The sequence below is a fragment of the Crocodylus siamensis genome, chromosome 9, assembly GCF_052110815.1.
Source record: "Crocodylus siamensis isolate JL-2025a chromosome 9, ASM5211081v1, whole genome shotgun sequence".
NCBI lineage: Eukaryota > Metazoa > Chordata > Crocodylia > Crocodylidae > Crocodylus > Crocodylus siamensis.
The window spans coordinates 17,488,728-17,512,380 of NC_143403.1; the positions used below are offsets into that span (position 1 = coordinate 17,488,728).

Consider the following 23,653-nt stretch of genomic DNA (forward strand, 5'->3'; position numbering starts at 1 on the left):
TTCTCAACTAGAAGCCCTGGCAGTTTCTTTGGTATGAAGCTCTTCTTCCTTGTCCCCTATTTTAGGCTGTTAATCCTTTCCCAACTTAAAAAGAGCTTAGTTTTCCAAAAAGAGTTAGCTGCCACAATGCAGTGGCAAGCATACTACTTGTAATCAAAATTTCTACTTTTATAAATCAAGAGATAAAATATATGTTATTCCTAATGTAATGAAATGGCCTGCAATTCTAGTAAGTTGAAAAACATGCATCCAGTGATACATTTACATCACCAAGTTCTTTTGAGTTCAGATCTAGACTAGGAAATTAATCTCTGCCCTGGTGACACTAGCATAACATTGTTTTATGTAAACTTTGAGAATCTAACAGTACCTTCCTTTATTTCTGTTACGAATAAATAACATGCAGTTCTGACCATAAGGTGGCACTATTTTCATATTCCATGTCTTTTTTTATAATAAAAGTGCTAGATGAAGTCAAGTTTAAGATAAAATAATTAGTTTCAACGTTATTAAATTATTTTTACATCTAATACAAATGTATAGGAATAGATACCGTTATAATTATTTGGCCTAATAGTTAATTTAATCAGCTGTGTTTTGATGCACAAAGTTAAAGAACCAGCCAATTAGTAAAAAACACACAAGCTGAACGTGTCCAAAACTTATGTAATCATAATAAATAAAAAAAAGTTTTTTTTAAAAAAAAGTTACCTCACTAGGTAGACAGAGTTCCTTATTTGCTTATTTATTTACCAAGCTACATAAGGTCCATCCCCCCATATTCTAAATACACATACCAATGAACTTATAAATACCAGTAATTTCATCACCCAAAGTCTCTTCACAATACAGTACATTTTAATACTGTACATCACCCATTTAACAAGTTAAGACCCAACATTTTCATAATAATCTGCCTTCAGCCATCCCTAACCAGATTCAATTAATCCCTTCCCCTAAAAAAACTGAGAAAATAGATGAATCTTTGCAGCATCCACTTAAGACACACTTATTTGTCCAAGAGTCATTTGTAGAGATGGAGCTGGTGGCTTGCACATCTTTGCAGATGATCACAGTTTGCTGCAGTCACCCGTTGAAAGAGGTAGACTCTAGGGAGTCTCAGCCCAGACCACAGTTAAAAAACTTTTCTTAAATTTTACCTGGAATATTATATTTTTATAATATTTCTTGTGCCAGAAGTGCCACTTCACATAGTTTAACAGATAGCTACATTGTATCAGCTTACATTCCTGAATATTAGGCTGTAAACTTGTGTAGAGAGCATTATAATAATTTAACCTTGAGGCAAAGATGACCTGAGTGATGGTAACAAGGTCTGCATCCAACAATTTAAGTGTGAGATACATAGCTTGCAAATTCTTAATCTTTGGCATCATTGTTTCAAAGTTTAGTCCCAGACTCAACTACCCAATTGTTTTGCTTTAGTATATACCATGAAGGTTGTTTCTTAAATTTGAAGTACTAAGAATGGAGCAATGTCATTATCTGTGATAGTGTCATGGTTTATGTTTAACAATAGAGACAGATTTAGAATCATACAATAGATTTTTCTATGTTGTATATTTGGAGTGTCTCTTTATCAGTGAACAGTTTCATATTCTTAAGATGCTTTTAAAGTACAAATGGGGGCTTTGTGCCAAAATGATATTAAACATTCTGCAGGCAGAGAGGAAGTAAGAGTAGTAAAGGGGCAGCAAAATGCTGTATTTGTGAAAGGGAGCAGGAAACACCCCACATGAAGGGAAAAAGAATAGTAAGAGAAGGAAGAGGGAGAGCAAAATGTGTGTGGCACTTATATGCAGTTGACATGTAAAAGAGCTGAAATGATACAATCTTGATATGTATTCTTGATGATCTAAATCAGTGGTTCTCAACTTTTTTTAGTTTCAGGGCACCCCTCCATAATTTTTTAAAAATTTGGCAGCACCCTGGTTGAGAACAACTGTGTTACCTCTGCTTACTTCAGTGGTTTCAGCTGGGTGGTGCTGCAGCTGCTGTCTCCACTGCAGCCAAGTAGAACTGTCCATGTACATCATGTGGAGCCAGACCAGCAAAGTCTGCAACAGGAGCACATGCTTCTACCCGAGTTAGGATTATCTGATAAACCTTAAGCGGGCAGGAGTGTCTGCTCTTGCCACAGCCCTTCCTGGTCCAACCCTGCATGGCCCTTCTGGAAACAGATGCATGGGGTACATAGTTCCACTTAGTTGCAGTGGCAGCAGCACCTGCACCAGAGCACTTGTGAAAGACTTTTGTGGCATCCCAGTTGAGAACTGCTGCTGTAAATGAAGCTCAATATAGTTTTATGAAACCAATATATTAGATGGAATATTATGTTCAGAGCTGTGGTTGTTAACCTTTTTAGACTTGAGGTACCCTGGATAGATGTGAGGCACTCCCCGGAACATGCAGCTCTTAGTTTTCATTTATTTTTGATTACCAAGAAATAATAGAACAGTTTTCTGTTGTAAAGAACTCAGAAACACTACAACAGGATAGAATATTTTTAACATAGATTCCTATTTGAAATCTCTATCTTTATCTTGTGAATCATGTTTGCATGCCTAACAGTGCTAACATTCCATGGCATTCCGTGACGCTCTTGAAAGGATCTCAAGGTGCCACAGGGTGCCATGTCATTCTGGTTGAGAATCACTGATTTAGATGTTATGCATAAGTGAATGAGATGGTTTTACAGACTTAGTGGCTGGAAAACATAATGGGGACCATTGCTGTGCTGCGAACAAGAAACTACCACATGTTCCTATTGACTATTAAGGATTGTTGATATTTTAATTCTATTTTTGTGTAAATCAAAAAGTAAAAAGTATGTATGGCACAGTTTAATTTATTATCTTATATTAACTTAAAACACTGTAGTGCGATACTCCATAAGAGGATACTGAGGGGGGATCTTGTGGCTGCCTACAACCTTATCAGGGGCCACCAGCAGGGACTCGGGGAAAGTCTGTTCACCAGGGCCCCCCTTGGAATCACCAGGAGCAATGGCCACAAGCTGAGGGAGGATAGGTTTAGGTTAGATATTAGGAAGAACTACTTCACTGTAAGGGTGGCCAGAGCCTGGAATGGGCTTCCGAGAGAGGTGGTGCTCTCACCTTCCCTGGAAATCTTCAAGAGGAGACTGGACAGGCACCTGGCTGGGGTCTTATGGCCCCTCCCACCCCCAGTGCTCATTCCTGCCCGTGGCAGGAGGTTGGACTTGATGATCTATGTCTAGGTCCCTTCCCGCTTACTGATTCTATGATTCTAGAGAGTGATGTCAGCATTTACTTTATGAAGATATCATTGTATGCACATGCCTATGTGTATGGGCTATTTTTAGGCTGTTTTCTGGATTTGTGTGTACTAGAGATACTACCTTGTAATGTTTTTGACCTAGGAAAAGCTTCTAGCCTCTCCTGGCATCAACACGGGTGAGAATGAAATTTCCTCTCCTGAAACTGCAGTTCAAACAATAGTAGACCAGTCAAATGTACAAGTGGAAGGTAAACTTATGTTTTAAGGTGAAGTGCACTAATCTTTAATGTGTCAGAGAAATAAAACTGTATTTTGTTTTTGATAAATTAACCTTACTAGAATTCAGTTTTTAGTAGGGTATTTAAGGCATTTTAAATGACTATCAATAAAATAAATACTGTTAAAGAACTCAGTCATTTGCAAATGAAGATTCTGCTTTTGAAATTTAGTGAACACTGAGGTTTATGGTTGTATAGGAACAGAATTCAGTTTGCATGCCCATAGATACTGTAGTCCTTCTGTACTTAAAAAAAATCCAAAAAATAGCACATTTTTATGTTACAGAAGATACTAATTTTACTTAGGGTATAAGAACACAAAGAAGTTACTACTTTACCTGGTAAGCTAAGGTATAGAATCTTACTCTATGATTTACTCTGTATCTGCAGTTCAGTAGCTGGTGTCCTCACACTTACCCTGCAGTAAATGTGAGATTTCTTACCCCACTTTCATGGAAGGGTAAGCTACTTGACATTTACTGTAGTGTAACAGCATGCAGTGGCAGTTACTATCTTTAATTAACATACCATAGGTCCTGCTCTACCTTACACAAACAAGTTACGATGAGGTATCTTTAAATAACTTTCTTAGCATAATTACTCCTTAAGTAAATGTGAGATCTGAAAATCTTCAGGGATAACAGCATTTTTCAATCAGAAGTTATTTTATGGAAATAATCTTTACCTATATTTTTATTTTTTTATTTTGCCTAGAAACAAAGACTTGCAAAACGCAAAAATACTGAACTACTAAGGAAAACATAGTAGCAAGTTAAATGACTGAAACCTTCCCTCAACATACTATATAACTGTTTTTCATTAAACAGTCATTGAATAAAATGAATCCACCCTGAACATGAATAGAAACAAAGGTTTTTCCTCTTCCAGATGAGTCCTAATCATTGAGTTAGAGCAGTGATTCTCAACCAGGGTGCAGCACTACATACATTCATAGTGTCAAGAACATTCTGCCTGCTGTGGTCTTTTGGAGTTCTTTGCAACAGAAGAATTGCTCCTTTTCTCTAGTCTAAAAAATTAGTGGAAACTAAGAACTGTGGCATTTTCCAAGGGGAATCTTGAGTCTAAAAAGGTTGAGAAGCACTGAACCACGGAAAGTAATTCTCCATGATGCTTTATTTATCTTTGCCTTGTAAGTTTTGAATGCTTTTTTTTTTTTTTTTTTGAAGTGGAAGAGCTTCAAATAGGAGAGATGGGGTAGAGGCATTCTATAACAGCCTATAGCCAGGTGGTTAGGGTACTCCCCTCCAAAAAAGAGGTTTGAATTTGAAATCTGCTTAGGCTGAGGACATTTAATCAAGGCTCCCACTTCCTGTTTGGATGCTCTAATCAGGCAACCTATAGCCTGATCTGGCCTGCAAAGAGATGGAATCTGGCTATTGGCAGCTCAGCTCAGAGGATTGCAGCAGGTTTGGAGGGGGCATTCCCAAGGTCCTGCAGCCCACCCTGCAGTAGACAGGGTACCAGAGATGATGTCTCCAGAGTCCTAATCAGCTGTGCTCCTTGTATTCCCTCTGCTCAGTGCTCTCTGCTCTTTGTCATTGTTAAATTTAACCCTTTCCATCAGTGTTAGCTATTTGAATCAGCAGGCAGCTTGTGTGCTCCAGGGGGGCAGAGACTTGCAGTTCATGGTAGGGGCTGGGTTGCAAGCAGTAGCTGGCCTCTGTTTTGACTTCTAAACTCTATAAAGGGCAATGATTCTCTCCCTTTGTTTTTGAATGAAGGTGGTCATGGCTACTTTATTTTGTGTAGAACTTATTTCTGTTGGTATATATTGGATATGTTGTCAGTATCCAGCTATTATATATCCAGTGTATAATAGCTATGTAATAAGCAGGGATCCTGGTTTTCTCTGTTTAAAAATTGCAAGTTCTCTGATAAAAACGCAAATTATTTGATTAAAAAACCCCAAAATCTGCATTTTTCCACAATTAAAATGAAACACGGCTAGATACAGATATCAGTTAAATACAATGTTATATTTACAATTTTAGAGCAAATCGGAAGTCTACCAGTGCCTCAATCATTGTAATAAAATAAATTCTAAATACCTATATATTTTTGCATTTGACTTGGGGTTTTTTAATCATGGAAAGTCAGAGGTCTCCCTGCCCGCTTTTGCTCACCAGGACACTGGTCCAGCTATGGCTGTCCTCCCTCACTGCTTTGTGGCACTGAGCAGCCCTGATACGCTGGTGCCCTGCCCATGCCGTTGCTTCTCACGCCCCACCCAGGCCCTGCTGGTGCCATTCACTCTGCACCCAGAGTCTGCTGGCCCTACCAGCGTCCTTCACTCCACACCCACAGCGCCCCACCCCCCCAGCCTTGCTGAAGGGGGGGCCCCAGCTGCCAGGGCTATGGGGCCAGGGACCCAGGTCCATAGCCCCCTGCCTCCACAGCTACAGTCAAGCCCTGGCTGCTGTAACTGAAACCACGAGTGGAACCCAGCTCCCCCTCTATCACAGGCAGCACGACTGGAGTGGAGCCCATGGACAGGAGCAGATGTAGGCTGCCTGCTGTGGGCTTAGGCTCCCTGCCCAGCTGCCCTCCTTCCAGGGCCTCTGCAGCCTAGCAGGACCTGGTATGGGAGGGTAGAACAGGGTAGGGAGGCTCAGTATTGCTGCCAGGAGCCCTGCACTGCCAAGGCAGCAGGACAGGGAGCCCTGAGGCTGGAGCCGCTAGCCTGCATCTGCCCCTGCCCCACACTCGCATCTGGGGGGGCATGTGCCCCCAAAATCCCCACTGGTAGTGCATGCAGTGGCAGGGAGCCAGCCCCCATCCCTGCCCCCCAGGCAGGGCACCTGTGGTTCCATCCCACTCCCCAGCTGGGCCTTGCTGCCATGCATTCCGGCCCCAAGCCTCACACACTGCCGCAGCCCTACCCAACTCACTATGAGGCCTCAGATCCTTCCCCTCGTGCCCCCACCCAACTTACCTGCAGGGAACTCTGGCCAGCCTACAAGGGGAAACTTACTAAGGAGAAAATCTATTTTTCTCCTTTAAAGAGAATATCCGCATTTTACTTTGTTTTTCTTTGGTAAATGGAAATCCCAAATCCCTGGTAATAAGGGAGAAGGGAGTAAGAACCTTAACTCAACTTTGGAACATTTTACTTCACTTTTATAATGTCATTATTAGTAGGCTTTGGTGTCAGCATCTATTAAAGGACTTTATGAAGCATCTGTCAAGAATGGATTGCTTTGCTCTGAAATGTTTGAGAGTAGAAGGAAATTAAATAAGGGCATATATAGCAAGTAAGGTAGAATCTTTGAAAATGCCACAAAATTGTATTGGCCTTGATTAGAGAAGCAGTCAGATCAAAGCCCAGTAAAACAAGAGAAATCTTTCATTTGGGCTTTGGATGGAATCCTGAATGAGGATACTAAGACAATCAAGAGGAGGACAGGAATCAAACTTATCATCCATATCTGTCTCTGTAGTGTTAACTAAAATAAGTGTAATATATCAGTCTTGTGAGATAATGTCTAGGGCATGGTTCTGAACCTTTTTAGAATTGTTGCACCCCTAGATAAATGTGAAGCATCCCTCAGAAAATGCAGCTCTTAGTTTTCACTTACTATTGACCTCAGCAAAATAATAGAGGAATCCTTTTTTTGCAAAGAACTCAAATTACAAAACAGGCCAGAATATTTTTAACACTACATATTCCTGTTTGAAATCACTGGGTGCATCCAGACGAGCATGAATATGTGGTATGTGGTGCCACAGAGGCTGCTACTTTGCAGTGTTTTTTTCTGATCCTGGGATGTCCCAGGGTCAAACAAAAAATCCACACCAAAAAAAAGTGGGTGGTGCATGCAGTGTCAGTGTGCACCATGCAAAATCAGAGCCTGGTCAGCCAAAGCTACACTCCAGCTACTGGCCAGGCTTTCTGCTGTAGGAGTGCCATGGCTGCAGCTCCCGGAGGTCTGTAGGACCCCAGGACCCAAGGTAAGGCTCCTGGGGCCAACACAGTTGCTGGCCCCAGCTTCTCCTACCCCACCTGTGGTAATCTGTCACGCACCAGAGCGCACATGGCATGGGTGTTCCCCAGGGACAAGTCTCCAGAGGAAATGCGCATTCCTGCGCTACTTGTCTCCAGGGGAAGTGCACATTCCTGCTCGTCTGGATGCACCAATTGGGTTTGTCTTGTGAATCATGTTTGTACACTTGTCATAGCAATGTTAACACTGCCACCCTAGTTGAGAATCACTAGTCTTAGGGTATAATGGAAGAGGGTGCACATTTTCTAATTCTTGTGTTTTATATTAGAATGAATTTCTTAACATCTTCTATAGTAGCTTTTTATTTCCTCAAGATATATCCTTATAATTTTACATACTTGTAAGAATTTTTATTTTGAATGGATTGAAATTTATAATTGTTTTCTTTAACAGAAGATGAACTTCCTGCTTTGATTTTAAAGGTAAGAGTACTATGATTATGATAATGATTTGCAACACATTCTTTTAAAAAGTGTTATCAACGGCTGATGACTAAGAATCACTCAAATGAAAAGTGCTTTGTTTCCACTTGGGAATCTTTACACCAGGTAATAGAGCTAATCATTCATTTGAAATATCACAAGGCACATATTATAGACAAATGGCATAAAGGGATTGCTTTACCCTTTAGTGAAATACAGCCACTCCTCAAGTGAAACACAGCAAAAATGCAGGGCATAAAAATAACAGATTAGGACAAACACTGAGGAAGAAACAAAGTGAAAATAGGCAACGTGTAAGAACAAGAAGTGGCTCCGAGTCATAAAATTCAGATTATAATACAAATTTCACTGAAGTTGAGAGGTTTTGTATCTAGTGTTCTGGAAGGGCCCACTTCCTGTGCCTCGGAGCACCTCTGCAAGGGACTCAAGGAAACCAAATGATGTCAAATGCTAATTCTCAGTGGGTGCATGTACACATGCACTTTACTGTGGAGTTGACTAATTAGCTCTGCAGTAAAGTGTCACTGTCTATATCTGTACTGGTATTAGGGCACAGTAAATTAATCCTCTGTAAGATAGTACTGTTGGGGAACAGTTCCCTTACAGTGCAGGAAGTAACTGTGCTGAAACAGCATGAGTAGATGGTTAGAGAGGCTGGCTGGGGCATGAGGGTGCTAAAGTGCAGGGGCTGCCTGCTGCCTAGCTCCATGGGTTTGCAGGGTCTGCACCCTCGTATCCCAGCCAGCCCCTCTGGCCCATGGCTGACCCCTCACTGAGCCCTCTGCCAGCACAGGGCTGTTCCACCCCAGCTCAAACTGCTGTGGTCCCAGGCACATGTGTAGACACTGTGCCTGGGAGCAGTTAACTCTAGCACAAACAGGTCCAGAGTTTATTGTGTTGCGTTAATTTCATGTGTAGATCCACCCATTGGTCATCATTCTTCATCTGTTTAGGCCTTGTGGCTCTCCTAGGTGCCAATGAAATTCATTGTTTTCTCTTGTGAAAGTCATTATCATACTGTGCAATCCTGGCCCTCTTATAGCATAGAAGAAATACCTCTTACATCAAACACTCCAATGCATATGAACGTAAGGATGATAAGGCTAAGTACAGCTTGACACTTCCTTTCTTTAGAAATTATACATGCCATATCAGCAAAACAAACTCAAGAAAACATACACGACAGTCCACAAACTGACAACTTCTATACATTTTAAGATATCAAAATTAAAGCGACAAAACAAACCATAACTCTGGAAGTAGCTTCAGTTTCTTCTTGTCCTAGTAGGTTGGCAACAATACAGAGTACACGTAGGGAGGTCTGTAGGTAGTAAGAAGTAGATGGAGGAGATGGCTACCTATTACTTTGTCAGTTATTTTGTTGAAGATCATAGAAAACTAGTGTTGGAAGGGACCTCAGGAAGTCATCTAGTCCAACCCCTTGCTCTAGGAAGGACCACCCCCAACTAGATCATCTGGGTCAAAGCTTTGGCTAGCTGGATCTTGAAAACCTCCAAAGATGGAGATTCCACTACACTAACCTGTTCCAGTGTTTTACTACCTTCCTACTAAGAAAATTCTTCTTCATATCTAACCTAATCTTCCCTGCTGCAACTTGAAAACATTGCTCCTTGATCTGTCATCTGCCACCACTGAGAACACTCTAGCTCCATCTTCTTTTGAACCCCTCTTCAGGTAGTTGAAAACTACTATTAAATCCCCTCTGTCTTCTCTTCTCTAGACTAAATAAGCCCAGTTCCCTCAATTTGTCTAGGTCACTCTGAATCCTAGCCCTACTCTCCAGCATATCTACTACTCCCCCCAGCTTGGTGTCATCTGCAGACTTGTTGAGGGTACACTCTATGCCATCTTCCAGGTTGTTGATGAAGACATTGAACAAAACCAGCCCCAGGACCAACCCCTGGGGCACTCCACTCAATACCAGCTGCCAACTAGACATCAAGCCATTGGTTACTACTCTCTGAGCCCAATGCTTCAGCCAGTTTTCTGTCCACCTTATAGTCCATTCATCCAGCCCATACTTTAGCTTGCCTGCGAGAATGTTGTGGGAGACCATATCAAAAGCCTTGCTAAAATCAAGGTATGTCACACCCACTGGTCTCCCTGAATCCACAGAGCCAATCATCTCCTCAAAGAAGGCAATCAGGTTGGTCAGGCATGACTTGCCTTTGTTGAATCTGTGCTGACTGCTCCTAATCACCTTCTTCTCCTCCAAGTCCTTAGAAATGGATTCCTTGAGGATCTGCTCCATGATTTTTTCAGGGACTGAGGTGAGGCTGACTAGTCTGTAGTTCCCTAGATCCTCCTTTTTTCCTTTCTTAAAGATGGGCACTACGTTTGCCCTTTTCCAATGATCTGGGACATCTCCTGATCACCATGAATTTTCCAAGATGATGGTCAATGGCTCTGCAATCATATCTGCCAACTCACCTAGCAACCCTGGGTGCATCCCACCCAGCCCCATGGATTTGGAAGTCCAGCTACTCTAAATAGCCCCTAACTTGTTCTTTCACCACTGAGTGCTGCTCACCTCCTCCCCAAACTGTGTTGCCAGTTACAGTAGTCTGGGAGCTGACCTTATGCATAAAGAGTGAGGCAAAGAAGGCACTGAGCACTTCAGCCTTTTCTTTATCCTGTTACAAGATTGCCTCCCCCACTCAGTAAGGGACCCACACTTTCCCTGATCCTCGTCTTGCTACCAACATACTTGTGGAAACCCTTCTTGTTAGCTTTCACATCCCTTGCCAGCTGCAACTTCAGTTGTGCTTTGGCCTTCCTGGCTTCATCCCTGCATGCCTGAACAGTGCTGTTATACTTCTCCCTAGTTGTTTGTCCCGGTTTCCACTTCTTATAAGCTTCCTTTTCATGAATTAGTTTACTGAAGAGTTCCCTGCTAAGCCAAGCTGGTCTTCTGCCACACTTACTGGATAGGAATTCTCCACAGATTTTGCCAACAAATACTACTTGACCATACAACTGTGACTAGTAAGTGGTTGTTAGCACTGTGTAGGGATTTTTAGTACTTTAATTAAGCAACTCCAAGAGCCGCTCTAATTAAAGTGCCTGTAGCATCTCATGTATCAGTGTCCCCACATTTCAAAATGGCAGTGGGGGCCCTTTAACTAAAAGATCAAATGAGCTTTAATTAAAGGGCCCCTGCTGCCATTTTGAAGTGTGGGGACACTGATGCATGAGATGCAGAGGCTGGCTGGAGCGTGCCAATTAGCTGTAATTACAGTGCATTTTAGCAGCCTTCAGGCACACCTACAGACACCCAGCGTTTCTAAGTTCTGAAAATTGGTCTCTAAACAATGCAGCTGCTATGTGGATGCATTTATAGGTGCATTCATGTAGGCATTCATTTCAGTGGACCATGTAACTATTGTGGGTGCTATTGTAAGCAAATGTCCATCTGTCCGTCCTTCCTTTCTTCTGTCCATCCGTCCTTCCTTCCCTCCTTCCTTCTGCCTTTGAACTTTTCCTCCTTTTATCAAGGATTAACAATAAGAAGAAAAGATTTGGTATAACCACTGGTAAATACTACATAAAGCACTACTGCTATTCTGTTTTATAGGCAGATAAGCTTATGTGCAGAGAGATTACTGTATTTACTCAACTCTAAAACTAGGGTTTCTTTACCCTGTTCAGCATGAGGGAAAAAAAGGGCTCCTTATGTTGGATTTAAGTACAAGGTGGTACGGGGTGGGGCAGGTGACTGCTGTGGCTTTGATTCCGATCCTGATTTAGGACAGGAGTTTATAGGAAGGAGGTGGACTGTGTGTGGCAGGTACCAGGGGAGGCAGGTGACGGTCACAGGCACTGCTGTGGTAGGCAGGCTACAGAGGGGACAAATGATAGGGGCCGCTTGCCCCTCAACTCCCCTGCGTGCACCCCTGCTGCTTCCTTCCCCACTGTAGCAGTGGGAGGCATGCATTTAATACAACCCTTTGATAATTCAATTCTGTACCTGAAAAATTACAAGAAATTTTCTATATAGAAAATCTTATTATTGGAGCAGTTGTCTTGAATTCAAAGTTGTCTTAGATTCAGGTAAATACAGTAAAATTGCTTGCCACCAACAGGAACAGAGTAAATAGCAGAAGCTGAAATAGACTTATGGACTGAGTTCTTTTTTAAAGGCCACAATTTTCCTCTTATGGTTTATTTTGCCATCAGGTTATATATGAGAGTACCCAAATATGATTAGAGTAAGGGCTACAGTATTGTAACTGTATAATAGTTCATTCTTACATGTTTGCTAAATATTGTATTTTCTGTTTTTGAGAGTGATACTATTAGGTTCCTTTAAAAACTAAACACATTCTCTCTCTCTCTTCCCCCACCACCCCTTTTCTCCTAGGAGGAAAAATTGTCAGTTGAAAAGCCAGTAAGTGAAAAGCCTCCACCATCCCCAGGTACTGTCATTTTATGTTTGACATTACTATGAATCCCTTTACTTTAGAGATTAAATACACTGAAATGATTTTTAAAATTTTTACACATTGTGGTTGATTTGGGATAAAGTTATACTTCTATACTAGAGGTAGTAAAATATTGACTACTTTGTGTATAAGAGCAGTAGCTCCAGGCTTTTCTATGCATTAGCTATTTATATATGTTCTTATTTTCCAAATGTGAACAGTAGTAGTATATTTTGGCCGATTTGCTTATTTTAGGTGAAGAAAATATGTATTGGCTACCATCACTTTTCAGTGATAAAATCACCTCTGCTGATAAATTAAGAAGCCATCATTTGTATCAGAAATAAAGCATATTTACCAGATCTCCCAAAGAAGTAGGTTACAGATAGAGCTGTTAAGAAATACAAAGCCAGTAGTTAACAGTCCAATAGAATGAATATTTGTTACATGGAGTAAGGTATTATTGTCACATATGTCCTTCCGTCTACTTCCCAAGTTTGTGTACATTAGAAAGTGTTACCATTGCTACTTGCATAAATATAACTGAAGTGGTGCAAGATAAAATGAGGCAGTTCTTGCATACATAGCACTGTTTTCATTGACACCCATTGCTGACTCTGTGGATTGTTACATTTATTCAACAATTCCAGGCATAATACCCTTCAGGTTTTTAATGCATAATGTTCATCACATCATTATGCATTTTCATGTTTATGATCTTTCATTTTGTTTCTTTTACATGGTTCTGTCCTTTGCAGATAGCTGGCACAGCCTCATATTTGCTAAAGGTTAATAATTCCTACCATATCCAATTACAGTCTAGTGGCTTTCATATAGGCAAGCCTCTTTTTCTAATTATAGCCACCTCTTACCTTTGAACAGGTACAAACAGCTAGCTTCATGTTCTTCAAGTAGGAACTTCTGCAACCTGTTATATAACTTAGGCTAGATTTAGACATATGCACAACTGACTTATTCTCAGGGCCCTTGCTGTGGAGTCTGATAATGAAAGCAGGGGATGGATTCTAACTTTATGCCAACAGAGACATGAGAACTCAGTGTGCCAACAAAAGCGTAGCGTGCCTAACCAACCCACCAAGGCAACACATTCTGGTTGCTGGGATAGGTATTGCTGTGGCCCCTTTGTAAGTAACCACTTGTCCTTCTAGGGAGATGGTTAGAGAGAGAGATCTTCAGTGGGACTAATGGAGAGGGTAGATTCAGACTAGACATCAGGAGGTGCTACTGCACTGTTAGGGCGGCTAGGATCTGGAACCAACTTCCAAGAGAAGTGCTGACTCCTACCCTGGGGGTCTTTAAGAGGAGGCTAGATGAACACCTTGCCGGGGTCGTTTGACCCCAGTACTCTTTCCTGCCATGGCAGGGGGTCGGACTCGATGATCTGCTCAGGTCCCTTCCAGCCCTACCAACTATGAAACTAAAAGATGCATTCCTGTTATGCAACTACTTTCCCACTTCATATTTTTTCATAATCTATGTTCCCAAAATCCTGTGTCCTATGATTTTATTCACTTGCCAAATATTCACTTCTTAAAATTTAACATAGATTCCACTTAGTTGACATTTATTATCCTAGCTAATAAAATTATTTTTGGTAATACAGTAATGGGAATTTGTGAAAAGAAGTTTATTTTTTCCTTTTGAGCTAATAACATAGTGCAGAGAAATTTGAATACCACCTAAATACTTTGTTTTATATAATGTGTTTTATTTATATTATTGATAGATGTAGCTGCTCGGGCACGACAAGTGTGGATGGGTAAAACTAAAGAGAAGTTCCAAGAACTAAAACAAGAAAATTGGTCTCTAAACAATGCAAACCAGACCATGTTGTGGCAAGTTGAGGAATTAAAACAACAAATGAAGGAACTGCAGGTAAAACTTAGGAGACTGGAAAAAGAAAATGGAAAACTTAAAGAAGCTGCAGAGAAGCCACAAAGGGAAGGTAAGGAATAAATTTAGAATAGGTTTAGTTGAAGGAAAAGTTCATATTGTTTTAGTTTTCTAACTCCTTCAAGACATCTCCCCTCATTAATAGAGTGTCCACATAAACTGATCCCAACAGTTGTCAGACAGAAATAGTTCACTAGGATAACAGTGTATATTCTGCTCTTTTTACTAAATAACTGCTAGTTCTAATAAGTTCAATATCTGCAAGTGGATTTGATGTCTGAAGTTTCATAAAAATGTCAGTGTTCAGGAGGCCCTCTGAAAGTTCTACTAGTAGACCAGATGATATTAGGAAATTATTTTTGAGTCTTTTATATTCTAATAAATAGTTTCACTATAGATGGGGTTCACTACAGATGGAGTTTTTACCTGCAGGTCCCTGCATCCCAAAGCAATACATTAGCATTATTACTCAAGTTAAAGGAAAAGCTGTAACAGGAAACTGTATTAATATTTTGTAACTGTTTGCAGGCCTTTGGCCACTGAAGTAGCCTACCAGCACTGCATGCTGATAAGTAAAATTACAAGTATTCCAGTTTCATTTCGTGGCAGTCCCTCTTCCATGTTAATAGTGAATTAGACAGAATCGCCTTGATGAGCACATTTTTGGTGATTCAGCATTTTAACCAAATCTAGCTTTCGTTACTGTCAGTGACAGAAATCTGTTTTACAGAAATGAGAGCATAGTTGGACTCTTCTGAAGTGCTTTACCAATGACCACATTTAATAGTACTTTTATAGCATGTACGATGTTCAAATGAAACGTGTTTTTTTTTTGTTCCTTTGTAGACTCTTTGGAACACAGGAGTCCATAGAGATAAAGTTTCCTTTTGGGCAGGAAAAGACATTAATTTAAATTACCTAGAACTAATGAAGTATCCTTTTCCACTGTTTAAAAAAAAAAAAAAGACACTATCTTTCTTTGTTGTTTACTATCATTTTTAGCAGTAGGTAGAAATCTAGTTTGGGGATGTTTCAATAGAATATATCAAATGAAACCAATAAAAATCATATACAGTTAGTGTATCATTTCCAGGTATTTAAATTGTTTGAGATATGTAAGTATTAAATGTAGGAATACTACTTGGGGCTCCTATACAACCCCAAATGAACAAGTTATTACTCTATATAACATAAGAAATAGACTTTTTTTTGTTATTTTCTTCTTTGGAATCTGATTAATTTATAATATGTTTATTTTATCGTGTATTTATACAGTTACAGTACTTGTCAAGAGAAGTTATCATACAATTTTTCAATCTTCCTAAAGACTTTTAGCATTTCATCAGTTAATGTGCAAGGGTTTTGTATTTTCGCAGGAGTATGTTGATTTATTTTTTATTTTTTAAATGTAGAGGAAGTTGCAGAATTGCTTTCATTAAGAGAACAAGCCCAGGAACTGGTGGATGAAAATGATGGCTTGAAAATGACTGTTCATCGTTTGAATGTAGAATTGAGTCGTTATCAAACTAAATTCAGGCCATTGTCTCAAGAAGAGGTAAGGTTTCTGATTATAAATACAACTATTACTTGATTGTTGAAAATCCTCATATCTTCAAGATCCATGGTGCTCAGCCTTTTTTTTTTTTCTTTTTTTACAAGCAGTCCAAACATTAATATCAGAAGTGGGCCTTCCTTCCTTTTCCTTTTCCATGTCCTTGTGACAAGGTATTTAACAGAATTTGTTGGAATCTGACAGGCTGGCCATAAGTTCTTCTGCTGTGGCTTTGGACTTGCAACCTTGAGCCATAAGCCTTAGTGCTCATGCTGTCTCAGCCCCCAGAAATGGGCCAGGGGACACGAGAAGAGCATTATCTAAACTCAGGGCCAAATTAATCTTTTTGTGGGCCTTAGGCAAACACACTATGCTCCTAGTTGCTTTGTATAGGGGAGCAGCCTGTACCCGTAGAAGGGAGAAGGAGCCTGGCAGCACTGCTGCAGCAAAATAAACACAACTGAACCCCTTCTTACTGACCTTATGCATCTGCCTAGTTTGCTTATTCTTTAATCTGGCCCTGCCTGAACTCCACATGTCTAATGTGCTGTCTGAGTTCACCAGTTGGTAGCATGGGTTTTGGCCAGAGCCACTGCTTTTTTGCAGCCTCAGAGCCCAGGGGTGAATCTGCTGCCACTGATCTCTTCTTTTCTCCTGCAGCTGAATTCAGGAGGAATGAGTGGGTGGTAGTGTTGACCCCTGGGCTCCAGAGTTGTGGAAGTGGTGGTCCTGGCTAGGACCAGTGGTGACATACTGATGAGCTCTGGCAGGGGCCACACTGACATGCTGACTGCCTCCAGCCCAGGGACCATATGTTGAGCACCACTGTTCTAGACTGAAATATTGACTAATTGCATAGATATTTCATGCTTTGATGTTGTTTTGAGGAAGATAAGAAGTAGTGATTTTTTTTAATGGGCATACTCATACCAGTGATTTTTTTTCAGTACATAGAAATTCTGTATTAACTATACTCTAATTTGTTCATATTTCAGAAACTATAGCATGCAGTCAGTACAACTTATTGTATAATTAATGTAAAAGGGAAACAATGTCTGTTTGTTTCTGATATCTTCAGTTGGTCACAGACAGCGTGTGTACAAGTTCCTTAGTGCTTGGTCTAAAAAACCTACTGAATGATCCTACTTATAAAGGAACATAGCACTGTGTGCCTGTCTGGCCTTGAACATCTGGTCACGTGCCACTCGGGCCTGGATGTTTGGTGGTGTTCGTCTGTCCATCCCTGATGTTCCGCCGAGTGGGTGTCTCCTTCCAGTGTAGTCTTTCCCCAATCTTACCTGCCACAACTTCAGATCTTGTTCCAGTCTGGGGTGTCCGACCACCAGGGTCTCTTGACTATGGGACATCTGTCTGGTGATTTTCTGCAAGGCTCCACCGCCCCTCTATCTCGCCCTTACACCCTGCCTTGACGGGTTCCAGATGTCCTTCAGGCCAGTTCCCCTCTTGTTGAGGTCCCATGTGCGTTTGCAGAGATGGTCCTATCGCCCTGCAGGGCCTAACCCCCAATATACTCTCTGTGCCTCGCAGCTCCCTATCCTTCCCTGAGGCTGTAAACCACCTTTAGGTTTAAACAACACTCGGGCTCCACATGCCCTGCACCACAACCCCTCCACCAGTAAAATACAAAAAAACCCGCTGAGACATTAAGAGAGGCCCGCTGCCCCCTTATCACCTGCTCCCTTGGCCTAACCACCAGTGTTGGGCCCCCGGTACCCAAGGCCCCTATTTGGCCCTAAAATGGGTCAGGGCTCGTCTGCAGGCTACTCCGTACTCCTCTTCCCTCTTCGCCCAGCCTGTGGGTTTGCTGGACCCGTGGTGGTCCTTCTCCATACACCTGTCCCCACGTCACCCGTTGGGGTGGCTCTATGCCACTAGGGCCCATATTCTGCAGCCCCTCACGCTGCTTGTGCCCTTTGTCTCCCACCTGAGGCTCCTCCTCGAGTCTTCTGGAGCCCTCAACAGTCCCACCTGGTCTGGCATCTTGGTATATGCTGGACCCTCCGGCTCCTCGGTGGTAACCCCTGGCGTCGAGATCCTCCTGCTCCTTGGTGCCTTCCAATCTGGGTCCCCGATCAGGAAGAAATGCCTCTGGTCCCTCACTCCCTGCGCTGCCTCTGGCAACGTCTTCCCCGTGGCGGGCTTTGCTGCGTCCTCCTGTGCTGGGAGGGGCAACTTCCTGCGCTTTTCCTCCCCCATAGGGGTTCAGGAAGAACCTTCCCTGCTGGCGCTCCTGCGGGTTTCCATCCGCCCCCTTCCTTGCCGGCTGCTCCTTTTGTCCCTGCCGGCCAGCTCCTGCAGCTGATGTCATCAGCCGTCCGCAACTGTATAAAGATGCGGCTAACGAGCCGCACGGGTCCCACCTCCAGCTCCGGCTTCGCTGCGGATCCTGCTGCAGGTAAAAAGGCATCATTTTCTTTTCTTTTACTTTTGTTTGCTTCTGAGGATTCCTGACCCCAGAGCTCCCGCCTGGCTCTTTGGGGTCTTCCCCTTTGTTCCTCCCCATGATGCACTGGAAGGAGTCTCCTGGGCCATCAGTCCTAGTCTTCAGCATTCATGGGCAACCATTTGCCCAAAGGGTTTACAAAGATCATTCTCTCCATCCTCTCTCATATGCCACTGCTGTTGGGAATAGTCCCATTCAAGTCGGGCTTCAGTCCTTGAATCAAAATGCCCATGTAGAGTCCCACAGGCTTCACTGGGACTTAGCAAAGACACGAGGGTCTGTCCACATAAAACATATTGGTGGGTTGAGGGGTTTTGTTTAGCAAGTTGTGTATTACCAAGTCACCTACTATAGGAAAAACAAATCTTAAAAATACCTGTTTTATCTTGTGGGTGGCTCTGGGTCGTCTTGTGTATGACTTCAGAAGGTCAACTCCTCCACCCATTTAAGAGTAGATCCATCACTATTACTGCAATCTTTCAGACTGTTCGCTCCCTCTGGTGGACCATATAGAGGGCAGTCAGTGTATGTTGGGCTGTCTGATTTCCTTTGCCACACAAGCACAATGGTGAGTTTTAATTTTCAATTCAATTTATTAAGGATTCTGGCTAAATGCCGTGCTCCTGAAAACAACATAACACACATATACCCATAATATGAATAAGTTTGAACAAAGTGACCAAATTATAAATATTATACTAAAAATAGACCCCACCAACATAAAATCATGATTAATATATAGTAGTAAATCAAGACATGAATCTATAATATTGTTGTAAATAGATCCACAATTGAGACAATAAAATCAAGTCTGATGTTAAAATGTATCACTCATATCAGTAATAAAGGATATTTAACTCGAATTGCCTCAGCCTAGTAAGTGAAAATTGCAAGGCAGCTTATTACATTTGGATCCGTTTGCTGTAAAAGCCAGATTAATTTCCCTGCGTTTGAAAAGTGTATCAATTTCTGCAAGTACAGTAATAAATAGGTTCTCCTTATGTCATTATATAAAGAACATTCTAGTACTTAGTGAATGGTATCTTTCACAACTCCTAGACTGGCAACATTTTTTAGCCCTTGTGATGGAAAATCTACATCCAGCCAGAACAGCTGCGGACATCTGTTCGGTCCTGAGTCTAGTCAAAGAGGATCACCATTTATTATTGAGATCCAACTGTAGATACCTTTCTCCCCCCAGTCTAATTTCCAAAGAGTATATAAAGGGGCAGTGCAAGTAGCCTTAGCTACTGCAAAATCATTCTGCCTGGCAATATCTCATATCCTCTGGAAAACCCGAACCTTTTCTATGTGGGAGAAGGATCTTTGAGATAGTATCCCATCCCAGAAAGTGCAAAAGCAGGAAAGAAAAGCTAACCAAGGTGATTGGAGAGGAGGGGGATTATTAATATCTTCTATGTAGCATAATTTAAGCAGACAAGATGGTAAAAGGGTCAGGATCTTAAACCAAAATCCCACCATTCTAATAATAATATTAATTAAAATAGAATCCAATCCCATCTCTCATCTCAGAAAAGATGCAGGCGTTGAGGGAGGAAGAGACCTAAAAAACTTGTTCTGAGGTATGTCTACATCATTACTAGTGGGATAACCCCATACTTCGGTGCCATATAAGATCTGAGAGGTAACTTTGGCTTTGTATGCTGATATAGGAGTTTGGACTGATTGCCCTGCTGTGGTTTCATACAATTTTTTTTTATAGCTACAGCCAACTGGGCTGCCTTAATTTTAACTGACTGAATATGATGCTTCCATGATGGAGAAGCTGTGATAAGACACCCAAATATCTGTAGGTTTTAATAGTTTCATAGTTAGTAGGGTCAGAAAGGACCTGAGCAGATCATCAAGTCTGACCCCCTGCCATGGCAGGAAAAAGTACTGGGGTCAAACAACCCCAGCAAGGTGATTGTCAAGCAGCTTCAAGTTTGGTTCCCCCCATATTCCATAAATATTTCATCACACTGCTTCCCCAATAAATTACGATAAATCTAAAATAATGTATCTTTAAGTTATTTTGTCCACAAAGATACTCAGAAGTTGCAATAGCTCTCTGTAATCCAGTAGGAGTTCTTGAGAATATGTGTCATCTGCATACATTAAAATAGGAATTGGGGTTGCTAATAGTTTTGGGTAATGAAAATGTGCATCCTGCATATTTTCAATATCATTCATGTAAAGATTAAATAATAAAGGAGCCAAAATACAAAAAGGGGTTAGAGACAAGGATGTATGTGAATTTTTTGTGTAAATTCACCATTCGAGCCCCACCTAACTTGGCCTGTGTATCTTTACAATATTTTATCAACAAATGCAAGAGAGAAGGGTCAGTCCCATAATTTATCATTTTCTCCCAAAGTTTATTTCTATCTATTCTCTTAAAGGCTCTTATGAAATCTACAAATGCAATATACAGTGCTGGTTTGCGCATTCGCGTATACTTACATCTCAAAAATTGAAGATTAAATATGTTATCAATAGTGGAATATTTGCCCCTAAATCTGGTCTGATGTTCACGTAATAAGTTTTCCCCTTTTACCCATGCTATGAGATGATATAACAAATGGCACCCAAAAATTTTAGCTGAAATGTTTATCAGACTTATAGGATGATAAGATTCTGGTTTATCTTTCAAACCTTTCTTGAAAATTGGTACAGTAATACTCCCTTTCAAATATGAGATTTGGCCCAACTCAGTTATAGAGCTACACCATTTTTCCAAGATCAGAGTCCACCATTTGATGTTATCAATGTAAACTTCCACTGGTATTCTGTCTGGGCCTGGAGCTTTATTCTTCCCCTGTGCTTTGAGGAGTTATGCTATTTGATCCTTTGTTACCTGATACTTAATTGTATCTGTGTATTACCCCCAATAATGAGTTTGTAAGGCCCATTTTATGTTTGATTTTATTGAAGGCTCCATAGCCTGATCACAGGTGATTCAGATTTACCCATGCCTTATGTGGAAGTTTATGGCCATGAGGTGTGGGGATGGTAGTTGTATGTAGTTGTGCAGTGGGGTGTAGTTGTGATTCCATTGCTCTTCCGACCTTCTCTGAAACCATGGTGTCTCCTACTTCCTGGTGGATACTGGTAGTGGTTTTCTGCTTCTTAGACGTTTCTGCATTTTTCAATCATGTCATGTAGTGGAGGATCTTCCTGTTTGGGCTTTGGTTTCCAGGTCAAACAGTATTCCAGACGTCTTGATGTTATAAGGGGGGATTCCTGCCAAGATGAACATGTCTTCCCATTCAGTGTATGCCAGACAGGCACTTTATTGTTCACAGTGCAGAATTCAGGGTAGTCTCCAGTTTTCGGGTGTAGGTGCTATTTGCCCTCACAGGGAGGTATTATTCCACTAGCGCGTGAACCATGGCTAGTATAATTGTTCTCAAGGTAAGAGAAGTCAGCTCCCCGTGTTGTATTGAGATAAAATCAGAACGTTCTGTATCTGAACCCTTAGAAAGAAAGCCCTGAGGAAGCCAAGTGTAAAAGGAAAAAATGCTCCCCTTTCTGGTTTTTAGGTTATTATTAGGCTTCTATTCACAACATTTCTTTCATATGTTGTAACAGTTTGTAAACTCCAAACAAGCTGTGCACAATCAAACCCATGCTCTGCTCCCCCAGCTACTTCTCCTCCCACACTTGCAAGCACTGGTAGGCTGAAGGAGGCCTACTCAGCCTTAGGACTCTTTTTGTTCCTTTCCTTCCTCTTAGACACAATTCTCTGCAAGTGTTAAAACCCGAGGAAGAATGTCTTACATTCAAAAGCTTGTCTTAACTTTATCCCAGCTGTATACTTGGTCCAATAAAAGATCACTCTAAGAAATTCTTGTCTCTCTCATAATTTCTGGGCCACTGCGGCTACAACAGCATTCTTACACTACTGTAAGATGTTAGTTGAACATTACTGCCGGTCCATAATGTTGCATCAGCTGTAGAAAAGGTGTCTGAGGTAACTTGATATTCATATTTAAATTTCAGGGAACTTGTCATTTGATTTTCCCTCAAAAGGTATAACAAATGTAAGATCTGAATGGTTGTGTGACTGATTTACAAAGTAAATGCTGTTAGGGAAAGTCCATCAAGCTGGGAAAATGCTTCTGCTTTTAAAATATTCCATTTAAAGACTTAGACTCGACATTTTAGCTGTTTTGCTGTTCGTTATAAGGAAAAAAATAAATTATATGCAAGCTGGCAGTTCTGTTCAGCTGCTCCTCCTTTTTCCACAATTCATTGCTATCCATCCACAGCAAATGCTGAAAAGCTCAGTGAACTGTGATTGAAACTTCTATTCACTAAGCTGTTTACAGAAGATGAAACAGCCAATCTGCAGCAGAACCACCTTGCCACCTGCTAATTCTTCTTGACAGCAAATCCCACATCTGTACTCCCTAGAGATACTTCTATTCTTCTTGATATTTCTCAGCTAAAGCCTTTTTGTTCTTATTGTTCTTATTAAGGATATGACAATGACTATGAGAGTCAACTGCGCTTCTATATCTTAAAATATATTTTTTATAGTTGCTGTCAATACCATGTGTATTTTAAAGTGTTTATCACTGTTTTGGAAAAAGCAAGTAGTAATCTAAGGAAAGTGGAAATGCAAGCTTTACATATGAAGCTGCCAATATATATGCAGTGACTTGTTTGAAGAGGCAAGTGATTAGCTAGCGGCATACAAGTATTTTATTCTTTCCCTTGCCTCTTTCTTAGTTTAATTCCATTTAGACTTAGCCAGCCGAACCAAGCATACATGGATTTAAAATTCTGAAGAAGATTAAAGACCAAATGCCACAGATCTTAGGTAGGGTTTGATGTGTGGGAAGTAGTATTAATGGGTCATGATTTGCAGGATGTGAATAAAGATCCTTAATCCTTATTCGTGTTAAAATTCTATTGACCTTAATGGGAATTTTGCATTAATGAAGATTTAAGCACTTGACAATCACTTTATTTCATTCACAACATAGAAGGATTAAAAATTTAAAATACCAATTACTGAACACAGAACAAGTATTATGCAAGAATCTTCAAACTAGAAGACTAGTCATCCAAGTTGTTAAGAAAGTTAAGGCTTTTTTCTTGTCTTCCGATATAAAAAAGAGAGAGGTACAGATCTAAATTCCAACCCCATCCCCTGAAATTCCTAAAGAAAGTACATCGTGTATGTCAGTTGCCAAAATCCGTGTTTTAAATTAAGTGTTTTGGAGCAGGGGTGTCGAACATAAATCCTGTGGG

At 41.0% G+C, this 23,653-nt stretch overlaps 1 protein-coding gene across 1 annotated transcript in view; it reads left to right on the forward strand.

Annotated features, from left to right (window-relative positions):
* Nucleotides 1–23,653, forward strand: part of CEP89 (centrosomal protein 89) — a 106,249-nt gene that overhangs the window by 11,701 nt on the left and 70,895 nt on the right. The window contains exons 5-9 of the mRNA XM_090062694.1: nucleotides 3,422–3,527; nucleotides 7,973–8,001; nucleotides 12,404–12,458; nucleotides 14,212–14,430; nucleotides 15,791–15,933. Of these exons, the coding sequence (XP_089918820.1) occupies nucleotides 3,422–3,527; nucleotides 7,973–8,001; nucleotides 12,404–12,458; nucleotides 14,212–14,430; nucleotides 15,791–15,933 (552 nt within the window). The remainder of the gene's footprint in view (nucleotides 1–3,421; nucleotides 3,528–7,972; nucleotides 8,002–12,403; nucleotides 12,459–14,211; nucleotides 14,431–15,790; nucleotides 15,934–23,653) is intronic.